The sequence below is a fragment of the Alligator sinensis genome, unplaced genomic scaffold (assembly GCF_000455745.1).
Source record: "Alligator sinensis unplaced genomic scaffold, ASM45574v1 scaffold551_1, whole genome shotgun sequence".
Lineage (NCBI taxonomy): Eukaryota > Metazoa > Chordata > Crocodylia > Alligatoridae > Alligator > Alligator sinensis.
In genome coordinates, this window is record NW_005842526.1 from 918069 (window position 1) to 930138 (window position 12070).

At 46.7% G+C, this 12070-nt stretch overlaps 1 protein-coding gene across 1 annotated transcript; it reads right to left on the reverse strand.

Moving 5' to 3' along the window:
* Nucleotides 1–1144: 1144 nt before the first annotated feature.
* LOC102372665 (keratin, type II cytoskeletal 6A) lies at nucleotides 1145–8985 on the reverse strand. Its single transcript, XM_006031734.1, has 9 exons — nucleotides 8285–8985; nucleotides 7481–7695; nucleotides 5445–5505; nucleotides 4746–4841; nucleotides 4323–4487; nucleotides 3624–3749; nucleotides 2856–3076; nucleotides 2410–2444; nucleotides 1145–2289 (listed from the first exon to the last, which is right to left on the reverse strand). Exons 1-9 carry the CDS (start codon nucleotides 8888–8890, stop codon nucleotides 1913–1915), a joined length of 1902 nt encoding a protein of 633 aa, XP_006031796.1. The 5' UTR covers nucleotides 8891–8985; the 3' UTR covers nucleotides 1145–1912.
* Nucleotides 8986–12070: the final 3085 nt, after the last annotated feature.

Genomic DNA, 12070 nt, shown 5'->3' on the forward strand with positions numbered 1-12070 from the left:
AGAGACCTCCCTTTCCTCCCCCTTGGCTCTCTAGCCCCTTTTGCTACTCTTGCTATTTGCCAGGGGCACATTTTTCCCACTGCACCTAATTCCCCGTAAGGGCAAAATATGCAGAGCTGCTGGGTTTGGCACCAGCGCAGCTTGTGATCCAATCCCATGGGCAAAGTCAATGCACAAGCACCCGCAGGGCTCTGCAGGCTGGGCCAGGGATGTGGCTCTTAAATCTCGAAAGTGGCTGGGCAAAACCCACAACTAGTGTCTGTTAAAGGCAGGAGGGGTGCCTGGGGTGGGGGCACCCACTCAGAGCAGAGCTTGAACCTGCGCTCTTCTGGCTATTGTAGTGGTTTAACCATCAAGCCACTTCTGATGCATTAGTAGACAGAGCCCTGCTCACCCCTTCTCTTGAAGCTGAGCCACTGTACCCTGTTTTTCTTAGTCATCGATAAAAAATAGCACAGACGTGTATCTCCAACTAGGAGCAGGAGTCCTGGCTAGAGCCCGCAGCCCCTGGTTTTTTAAGTGCTGCCATTTTCTCACTACACCGCACACCCAAAAGCTTGGGTGTGCTTTCCTGGCCTCACAGACCTTCTTCTCTTTGCTGCCCAGGAGACCATCTTCAAGGGGACAGCTGGAAAAGTCCTTGCTAATGTCTAGCTTATGGGCTACTGGTTTGAGCACTAGGCTGGGAAGCAGACAAAATGTAGATTTAACCCTCACGAGCCAGTGTGACTTGAATTCCCCTCTGTCGATTAGCACTACTTACAGATACCCACGCGGGATACGGCCAGCGTTCCTTTCTCTGATAGACACCAGCTACTTTTTTCTTCACTTGGTGTCTGATTTTTCAGGCCATACATAATAAGGCAGAGCTTTGTGCTGATGCACCCCGGTACTCGGACTGGGGGAGTCTCATTAGCCCACTGGAACCAGTAAAAGGAGTGAGAAAGCTGGAGGCAAAAAAAATCCTAGGTAGCTGCCACTGGAGGGAGCCAGGGTATTCAACTTCCAACTTTCAACATGTGCCAAATGCTTGCTGCTAAATGCAGCCTTGATCGCCAGCCGAGACACATTTCTAGGAGGATACCACCCATAATATTTTGAAGGGGAGGTGCGGGTGGGCGGAAAGCACAGCACAAAAGACAGGTTTAAAAATGAGAAATGCTTTTTATTACACATTCAGTACTGTAAGTCAGAAAGTCAAGGGCTGTAGCCAGAAGGACAAAGAAGTAATAAGAAATCAGGACTGTAGTTCATACAGCACCAAAAAGCAATAGCCTTTTCCCGGGTGTCACTCATTGGGGGCACTTATCACTGCAACCAAGAAACCTACAGGTTAGAACACATGCCGGAGACAGATTATATCCCTCGGCCTTGACACTGTTTTGGCGAGAACACGGTGCCTGTAATTTCACGAGGCTTTAGCTGTGATTTTCTTTTTTTTTGAGAGCAAACTAAGCATGCTCGAACAGAAAACGATTGCAGAGAAAAGACATTACAGCGAGTCCAGGCACCACTCGGCCATGATACGGCCCTCTCGCCACATCTGTAAGTGATGGATTTGACTGCCTATTTGGCAGTGAGGATTGCACAGGTCCTGGTCCAACGGAGTGTAAAGGACTCCAGGGAGAGCTAACGTCAGGACACGTGCTGGAGTAGTGTGCCGAGTCAGGGGCATAGGACCTCGGTTGTGACACAGATTGCAACAACGGCTTAGGAAGTGGTTTGCTTTGGCCGACGACTTTCCCGATTCCTGTTGGAAGAGCCTTTTTGTGCCCTTTCCTCCAGGAAGAGGAGAAGGAACGAGAAGATTAGCTCAGCTATTTACACCATGGATTCAAAAGGCTGCACTTGCGCTCAGCAGGTAGGAAATGTGCTTTCATTCAGGCAGGGTCTCCTGGAGGCCGCCTCCACTTTACCGAATGGTTTTCTTGCTTGTAGTGGTCTTCGATACGATTTTCATGCTGGAGCTGCTTCCCCCGCCGGAGCTCAGGCCCCTGCCGCTTCCACCGCTGAAGCTGCCTCCCATGCTGAGCCCCATGCCGCCGCCAGACCCGTAGCCCCCACCGCCTCCCATACTGGTGGCACTCCTGCCACCCATGCCTCCCATGCCGAAGCCGCCTCCCATGCTGTAACTGGATCCGCCGCCTCCCATGCCGTAACCGGATCCGCCGCCTCCCATGCCGTAACCGGATCCGCCGCCTCCACCACCGCCAAGGCCGAGCCCGCCTCCGAGGCCTCCTCCCAAGCTTCCACCGCCGTATCCCATTCCTGTGGAGGAGCTGACCACAGCTGGAGAAAACAAAGCAATGACCAACTCGGTTAGATCTCCCCGGTTCCCGGAGGGAAGAAAAAGCCCGACGCCCGCTACCGCAACACAACCCAGGAGAGGTCAAAAGACCAGATACTTACACACGCTTACGGCTCCAACTCCTTCTCCCGCCAGCCTGTTAGGAAAGAATGGGATGGGAAGGCGTGTAAGGGAAGCAGCCAATCCAAAAGGCAATACAGAGAGGGGTCCTGGTTGTTAAGGCCAAAAGAGGACCATACCGTCTAATCTGACACTCCTAACACTAGCCAGAGATCCTCAGCCAGTGGGTACTTCTGCACTGCAAACTGCAGGTGTGAATCACACCGTGCTTGCTCAATCACAGCACACTCACAATGTGCTGGGGCTGTACACAGAGGAAGGGCGTCTTGGTCCAGGAGGGCTCAGACTAACACATACCTTTATGCTGCCCCTTGCTATAGTTTACCACTGTCTGGCCCAGGCTTTCAGCTTGCACTTGGGCAACGGGTGCCACTGAGTGCAAGGTTTGCTGGACTTTTCAGATTGCAGTATTGTATCGTGCTCTCACCTGCTCTCTTCACCCTCCAGCAGCTTGCGGTAGGTGGCAATCTCGATGTCCAGCGCCAGCTTGACGTTCATCAGCTCCTGGTATTCCCGCAGCTGGCGGGCCAGGTCAGCCTTGGCCTTCTGTAGGGCTTCCTCCAGGTCAGCCAGTTTGGCCCGGGCATCCTTGAGGGCCATTTCACCACGCTCCTCGGCCTCAGCGATGGCGGCCTGAAGGTTGGCGCACTACAAGAATTGCAATGCAAGAATTGCAGTGTTGCTGCTTAAGTGGGTGATTGAATGTGGGACCCACCATTTGCTCACACTATAGCTTTCTTCCCGTGCCCATTTGGGTTCTCTCTTCTGGTGCAATCACTAATGTGTCCAGTTTCCCTGTTATCCCCAAATTTGGCTTGTGGGATTCAGATGGGCATCTCCAACCACCACATCTACTATAGAAGTACTGCCTTATGCTCCAACACAGTGAGCGGGGGTGGCTTTGCAAGTCCCATAACTGTTTCCTAGGATAAAGGTGTACAGGCCTCCATGGGGCTTCCTGGGCCATCAAGTCCAGCCCCTTGTGTTCATATGCAACTGTTTATCGAAGGACTCAGTTCCTCAAACCCTCTCACCCAGCTATAGACACCAAGACCACTCGACATCATGCCATGGAAAAAGCAGAGAGGGAGCAGGGGGCTGCTACTGCACACAATCTCCATCCACCCCCATTCTGCTCTTCCCAGGGGCAACCAGCCTCCCACAAGCAAGGAGCCCTCCCCTGCCCTCGCTCTACCTGCTTCTTCACGTTATCAATTTCATTGCGCAGCCTCTGGATCATCCGGTTGATCTCTGTGATTTCCATCTTTGTGCTGCGGAGGTCTTCTCCGTGACGCCCAGCGGAGACCTGCAGCTCCTCATACTGATTGTCCGGAGCAAGAATGAGAAGCAGGGAAATCATTGACTTTTATGCACTTCCTAGAAATTGGGTAGTATCCCTCTCAATAGCATCTCAGCCCCATAAGGGATAGATCACTTACTACAGAAGCCACCTGACCCTAATGAAGATGCAGCGTACGCAGGCACTAAACTTTGACTCGTTAGCAAGCACAGTTGTCTAGAACTTGGCTATGCCCCCGTGGCTTCCTTGTATCCTTTACAGGCATGTCAAGAGCAAGGAGCCGCAGTTGTCACTGCCACGACACAGAAAGCAGACACGAAGGGGGGCATGAATAGCTGTAGACAGCTTTGTCCAATAGTTAGAGTGGATTGGGGAGTCAGGACACCTGGGTCCTAATGCCAGCTCTGCACATTGTCTCATTGTAAGACCTGCACCAAGTGGCTGAAACTCCCTAAATAACCCTTATATAATAGCCTACTACTACTATTACTAAGTACAAGAAGCCAACTTGATGCCTGGTGCAACATGAATGTGAACCTGTATATATCAAAGTTCACGGTAAAGCCTTCCCTGGTTCACTATCTGGTAGCTCACCTTGCTCTGGTACCAAGACTCAGCCTCCGCCCGGCTCCTGTTCGCGATGTCTTCATATTGAGCCTTGACATCTGAGATGATGCTGTCCAGGTTCAGGCTACGGTTGTTATCCATGGACAGGATGACAGAGGTGTCCGACACCTGCTGGTGCACCTGGGACAGCTCCTGCAAGATACACAAGGCCAAGTCACTCACGCTCTGCGATCTAGATGATGTCTTGAGGTCCCTCCCAGTCCTGCTTCTCTGTGACCATGACTCTGTGACTGCGGGGAGCTGACAATAATCGGGCAAGACAGTGTGCTGGGACCGTGGTCATCAGCATGCTGACCCGACCAGCCTTGCCTCATGACTTCTTTGTGCTCCCCGCTGCTATTGAGGCAGGGAACTCTGTAGGTGTCTAAAGCAGTGGGGTGGACTGCTTACCGCATCATAGAGAGCTCTCAGGAAGTTGATTTCATCTGCCAGTGAATCTGCTTTGGCCTGCAGCTCCACCTTGTTCATGTAAGCATTATCTACATCCTAAAGAGAAGAGAGCAAAAATAAGGGACGTGGGGATGAAGCATAGAGTCTCCTATGGCCACAGAAAGTCCTATCAGGAGGGGCAATGCCTTTGCAGTCCATGCTACGATGAACTGGGGGTGGAGGAACAGTGCGATTTTGGGACATTTGTCTTGGCACTAATGGATTTGCGGCTCTACACATCCCCTGGCTGTTGTCTGCCATAGGACAAACATGAAAACAGTCATGGACTGTTTTTTCTCCTTCCACCCAGCTCTGAAAAGGTTGCATTTCCTCCAGCCCTAAAGGAGCCCTTCAGTGCTCAGGAAGGCTTTTTGGCTGTGACCTGGCATGAGGTTACTGCTGTATTCTGACCCCACTGGAGTGAAGGACTGAACGTGCATTGGCTTTGCTGGAGTCAGAATTTGATTAAGCAACAAAGCCCACACTAGGATGCATCAATGTATGGATGGGACAGAGCTCCAACCGGTGTTAACTAAGCCACAGTTTTTTTCTTGATGGAGCTCATCAAGGTCCCAACTAGGGGCTGAGTCTCTATGAGTCTTTGTGGCTTTGGGTCCTGAGATCATCTCAGGGTCAGGCCCATAACCCTGCCACACTCACCTTTTTGAGCATCACAAATTCATTCTCTGCAGCAGTGCGCCGGTTTATTTCATCTTCATATCTGTTGGGATAAAGGAGAGAGACAGCTCCATTAGTTTAGGCCAACCCAGATAACCCACACAGAAAGCAGAGATAAGGACAAAAGCCGGGCGGATTCAAAACTGTTGCCAATCCTAGCTAACAGCGTGAAGTATTTATTCTATATAGGTTGAAGTGGCCAATGGTAGTATTTCAGATGAGCTGCTTGAGAGGGGATCGTCCAATGTGTTGGGTGCAAGTCTCTGCTCTTCCAGAAGACTTCCTCGGTAGGGTTACTTAAGGTGCATCTACACTGCAGTGGAAGTGGTTTGATCGCGGCATGGGAAAGCATGCCCAATCTTGCTTTACTTTGTCTTATCTGGGTTACCTCTAGCACTGAAGACGAGATACATGAGTTTGTAGGGACCCTGGTGGCTAGCTTATTATGTTGCCTCCTTGCTGCTGTTATTGCCTGAGCTAACTTTATTAAATCTAGCTTGGGCGTGCCTACGCATCTCAGTCATGCCTCTCAGTGGCAACACAAGCATGCCCTGGGGATAAAAGACATGTAATGTCCTAAGTCCCATTTTCAGAGGTGGCTTTGGCTGCTAAACCACTTTGAAAAGTCCATCTGTAGCTTATACATCATTTCTTGCATCTGTAGATGGGAAGGATATCTCTTTCCGACCTGACAGGGCTATTTGGAGGATAAAAGCTTGTGATATGCGAAGAGGCTATGGTTAGGAAGTAGTGTCGATGTTCTTTAACTGAAGAAACACTCTGCATTTGAATGATAGTACAGAAACTCACAGTAATACACTTGCTTCAAATATAGATGAGTTATTCATTGGTTACTGATGTGCAAAGAGTTAACTTTATACTGTCTGAAGCAAAATATCCTGCTCATTGTGTTTTAAATACATGCACCAATCTTTGCAGAAAGGAGGTTAAGATCATTAGGAAAAGCATCTTATATTTTGGTAACCTTTTCCCAATGCAAAATTAATAATAGGCTTTAGATGCAATGGCTATTTACAAGTCCATAAAGAAATTAGAAATACATTCTGAAGAACTCACTATAAATCTTCACTAAGAAATAAAAGAAGCTAAAATCTTTGAGTTAGAAGTAACTCGTTATGCTAAAAATACATTTCTGCAAAATTTTATGGCTCAGGGCCATAGCTTCTGATCAGATAGGTGGGGTGTTGGCTAGACACACAGAAGAAAAATCTTATCTTGGCAGCGGCATGGTGATCCGGATGTATCCAGACAGGTTTATGCCAGCTTTCTAACTTGCACTACCTTCATGCAAATGGATTTCAAAAAGGACCTGGGCATGAGAAAAAATGAAAACTGAACTGGGAGCCAAAGTGGGTTTTGAAAAAAGATACTTCCTCTGCAGTATTTACTTTTCTAGGAACTGTGCTATCACAAACAACAAAGATCATTCGTTGTGTTGTGCCATACATGACTATTAAAAAAAAAACGGGAAAACACATACATGTACCAGAAGGGAATTCATACTACCTTTCCATGCCAACTTCATGCAGTCTATCTATCTGGACATTTTTTGATCTTGTAATTTTCTCAGCTCTGAACTTGCTAAGTCTTGCCAACTAATGTTGCCTATTATATGAGAACTCCTGGATTACAGTCTCCTAGACTGCAATCATGTTGAATTTTGTGATGCGTGCATAGATTATACTGGTCAAATAGGAAGTTTAAACTCCTCAGCTTTATCTTGAACAAATGCAAATTCTGAGCCGTTTTCCCTGTTCCTAAATCCAGCGATCGAAGTAAAACTGGGACTGGAGGCTGGTTTTTGATTCTCTAAATCTAGGCTAGCAAAAGGGGACACTCTGTTTTTACACATGAGATCAGAAGCTAGCTCCATAGTTGCACGTGCTTTGTCAAGAACAAATGCAAAATAACACAGACATAAAGAGCACTCAATACAGCATGAGACTTCTGCCTTGGTTTTACTTATATGGTCTAGATGTTAATGTATAGTTTCTTACTTGTTCTTAAAATCCTCTACCAGGTCCTGCATATTCCTCAGTTCTGAGTCCAGTCTTGGTCCGTCTCCTAACAAGCTATCTAGCTGCCTCCTGAGGTTGTTAATGTATGCCTCAAAGAGGGGCTCCAGGGTCTTTCTGGTAACGGTTTGTCCCTGTTCCTGCAGAAGTGTCCATTTGGTCTCCAGGACTTTGTTCTGTTGCTCTAAGAATCGGACCTGGAAGATAAGAAAAGAACCAAGAGGCAAACAAGGTGAGCAAAGTGGTCCAGATCTGGACAGGATGATCCAGAACAGAGATGAGGAGGAGAAAATATGCCTGGGATGTTCCATGTGGGAATGAATGAACCTGGTGGGAGATGTTCAAAGGTATTTAGGAGCCTAAAGATAGTATTTTCCAAACACCAAAGCAGGTGAAACATCTCTAGGTGCCTAAGTATCTTAGCAAATCATGTCCTAGCTTCTGAACTGCTTTCAATTAGCACGACCCCACTGAATCCAAAGGTACTTGTCATTTGAATAATAAGAAGCTCCAGCCTTAGGGCAATACAGTGAAATGTTGAAACGGAGTTTGAAAAGCAGTGCTTCTCTGCAACATGAATGTTTAAGACAAATCCCAGTTTTTCTGCCACGACTTTTCCTAGCAACAAAATGCTGCTGTCTGCGGCTAGCTCTGGGGCATATGGAAATTCCCTAAACGGCCCATACTAATGGCACAGGACTTTGGTCTCTATTTTCCCTCCTTTGAAGACTCTGACCTCTACAGAAAATGTTTCAGACAGACTGTAGATTCAAGATAGGTCCTCACCTTGTCAATGAAAGATGCAAACTTGTTGTTGAGGGTCTTGATCTGCTCCCTCTCCTGTGATCGCACTCTCTGGATCTCCGGGTCAATCTCCAGCTTGAGCGGTGTCAGGAGGTTCTGGTTGACTGTCACTTCATGGATACCACCAGGTGGGCAGATGGGAAACCCAGGGCCACCTCGGCCACCAAAACCTGGGCCTCCATATCCAAAGCCTGGGCCGCCCATGCCAAAGCCTGGGCCACCCATGCCAAAGCCAGCACCTCCACCGCCACCTCCACCTAATGCAAGGCCACTACCTCCACCAAAACCACCCCCCATGCCTGCTCCTCCACCAAAGCCATATCCTCCACCGAATCCAGTCCGTAGACCTCCACCGTAGGATACTTTTCTGCTTCCACCTACATTGTACATGCTTCTGCTGCCAAAGCCTCCTCCAGCTCCACCACCAAAGCCGCCAGCCCTCCCTCCTCCAACTCGAGAGAGGGAGACAGAGCTGAAGCTTGCTCTGCCCCCACCGCCGCCAAAGCCACTTCCTAGCCCAACAGAACCTGAGCTGAAGCCCTTGATTCCCCCTCCCATGGAGCTCCTGACTGAAGTGCGCGTGGTCATGATGGCTGGCTTACTAGAAAAGACAAAGAGCAGGAGAGACTCAAAGCACTAAAAAAGCTAAGCTGAGGGAGAAGAGCAGAGGATGAAGGAGCTGGAACCCTTCTGGTGCAAGAGCTGGGAGTGCCTCCCTCTTTTATTTGCTTGGGAAACTTGGCACGAGTCATGGGACGATCTACTACAGCTGCAGACTTGACGTGCCTTGCAGCGACTTGCCTCCCCCAACATACCTCGGTAGTAGCACAGGGCTGAAAAATGCATTGTTTGCAGGCAAGAAAGTAACGGTGTGATAGAGCTCTCCTTCCCATAGGACATTTTTGTTTTGAGTTGTTAATTAAACCAGACTGCGGGCCTGATTCTGCAGCGGATTCAGGACAGCATATGTGAGTCTGCAGAGATCCTGTGAGTTGCACTACTCCCCCCTAAGCCATTCCTGTCATTTCAAGAGGCTTACTCATGGAAGTAAAGCTGCTTCCCTGCTCAAGTCTTTGCAAGACAGGGATCGTCATTAGTACATTGTGTGGCTACAAGTTTTACCGCAAAGAACATCATGTCAAAAGATCACCTTAGCAAGCAGGCTGAGGTTTTCAAAGACTTCTTAAGAATATAAATGACCAATTCCCATCCAGTCTAGTAGGAATGGGATGTGCAGCTTCTCTAATTGACTCGGAAAATCTCAGCCTCAAGTTTTTATTTTTAATGTCTGCTTATATTTGATTATTTAAAAAAATTGGCGGCAAGTGCAAGAAACATTGGAAGGCGTCGGACAGATCAACCCAGCGAACTCAAAGTTTGCTGACTATCACACCTCCACTATCATAGCACTGCTATGGTATCTCTGCATCTTAGGACAGATTTAAGAATGGAGTTATGTAGCGCGGTTAACAGGATCTAAGAGTTTGTTGCCTTTCCCAACAAAGTCTATGCTGCATTGGGTAGCATTGTCACATTTAACTGGCTTTTTATGGAATATCCCCGAAGCCAACAGTGGTCTATACAAATTACTCTAATGATTTATATGCCAATAATTTTCCACCGTAAAAACAATGAGGTGTGTTAATTTATGCCAGCTGATGAACAGGTCTCTGGAGTTCACTGCAGGATACATAGGCTGTTTGAAACTTCCCGGGCAAATATATTTTGGAAGTATTGGACTAATGTAGCCGTGATGGTCCAGGAATTATGGACAAGGAAAGGATTTTTTATTTTTGTGGCGATGTCTTTCATTGGACCAACTGCACGACTGCGACAAAGTTAGAGGAGGTTTTGAATGCCTGCATTTGAAGAAAGCCTGATGAAGAATGTCTTGCATTCAAAAGTTTGCCTAACTTTATCCCAGCCATACATTTGGTCCAATAAAAGCCATCACCCCCCAAAATCCTTGCCTATTGCATATACATATGAGAAAATGGATTTCTCTTTTAAATTCTATAGGTTGGCCAGTTGAAAAAACACATAGGGCACTGTTTTCTAGGAGAGTTGTGTCCAGTAAGAGTCAATTCTCAAAATGAATGAGTAAATCTCATTGTGAAACAATATTTTTATGGTGCCTTTTTTTGGTTCGTCTTACCGTGGTTCTTTAGCTACTATTCTGCAAAATTTGGCAACACTGCATCATTTTCTAAGTCATTGGTGTATGTTATAGCACGCCCTTTCTTATTCAAACCTCCCTGCAAAGCATTTTCTAAAAAGCCATTCAGATAGCCAAATTGGTGAAAATAAGTGAAATACTGCTAGTTACAAGTTACGGACTCAAATCTGAGAGTAGAAATACGGTATTGCTTTCAAGCTTAAAGTGGAACAAAATACCATACCAACAGTCATGCTACAGTACTGTCTCAACCTTAAGAGTAGAGGTGAAGTATGGTACAAAATACACCTTAAAAAGAGATCAGTTTGAAACACAATGCCAACAGTTACCCAAAAAAAGGTGTCGTTTCGATATGCACACTACTTCATTGTTGTGCCCATCTTGAAGCATACTTCACTGTGGTCGCTGCCTTATTGCACAGCGACTCCGTTATGATGGCAAGGGGACCATTTGTAAAGTGAGATATTGTACCCTGTAAGCCAGGCAGACTGGACCCTGTATAACTCAACAAGTGAGATTTTTTTTGGTAGAGCCAGTTGAATGAGCAAACACTGATTTTCAATCCAAAATTAGCGGCTTAAGGGTATCTGCATCGTCTTGCAGCTTGTTTTCTGTTGGTAAGCTTCCAAAAGCAGTTTCCTTTGTCTCAGAACTTGAAAGAACCTGAATTTCAACGGCTGGGCTTTTTTTTCCCTTTTAATTGCAATCAGAAGCCCTGATGTTTGCATAATCCATCATCTTCAATCATGCCTGGCACACCTTACTGCCAATAATATGAGTCATTACCACCTGAAGCTCATTCTAGTGAGACATTAGAAAATTAATTATTTGAAATGGTGTCTTAACAGAAAATCCAATGATCTGGATATATTTGTATGGTAGCAAGGGGGTGCTGTAATATCAAGAGTGTAAATTAAGTCCAATTTCTTATATTATAGTTGACATCTAAAGCTTATCTGAAAAAAATTACCCCAGCTCCCATGTCATCAATCCACAAAGTGCTGTAGCCATGCACCATCATACGTTACAACATGCATTGGCTTTGTAGAGCTCCAGAAAAAGAAATGATGTCTTCTTTCTTTAATACCATAATAAAGGAGATATGTAAAGTCACTTTTATAGCAGTTTGAGTACTGGGAATAGTGTAACCACAGTTGTGTGGAACCCTTTTCTGACTAATTTCCATAGCTTTTCATGTCACAAATAGCTTAAATGTGTCAATATTTATCTTTCTCTAACTTCAAAAGTCAAATCACCTACGGCTCTAACTTGGCACATATCTATTGAGCGGCATGGGTAAGGTAGGCAGGTCCTTTGTTCTAACATGAGTTGTCCAGTCATTTTGCAAAGTCCCCGTCTGTGCTCTCTGTACTCGTGTATGTCCTACTGGCTTACATGAGTAACTACATTATCATCACCAGGAAAGATGATTTGCACCATCAAGCCAGCTGGACTTTGCTTCAGAACATGGAAAAAGTTGCCTTGGAGCTGACTTTTACCTTGGCATGTAATGCTTTCTCCCATTAAGTACAGCATATGTTATCAAGGACCAACTTATGGTTCTGGCATAGCTCTAGGGACTTCCAGGAAGT

Coding starts and splice junctions, on each gene's coding strand:
- LOC102372665 (XM_006031734.1), bottom strand. CDS start 8,890: ATGACCACGCGCACTTCAGTCAGGAGCTCCATGGGAGGGGGAATCAAG. Junction 5,506..7,480: donor GTAGAGGATTTTAAGAACAA/GTAAGAAACTAT, acceptor TTATCCCAACAG/ATATGAAGATGAAATAAACC. Junction 2,290..2,409: donor AGTTGGAGCCGTAAGCGTGT/GTAAGTATCTGG, acceptor TGTTTTCTCCAG/CTGTGGTCAGCTCCTCCACA.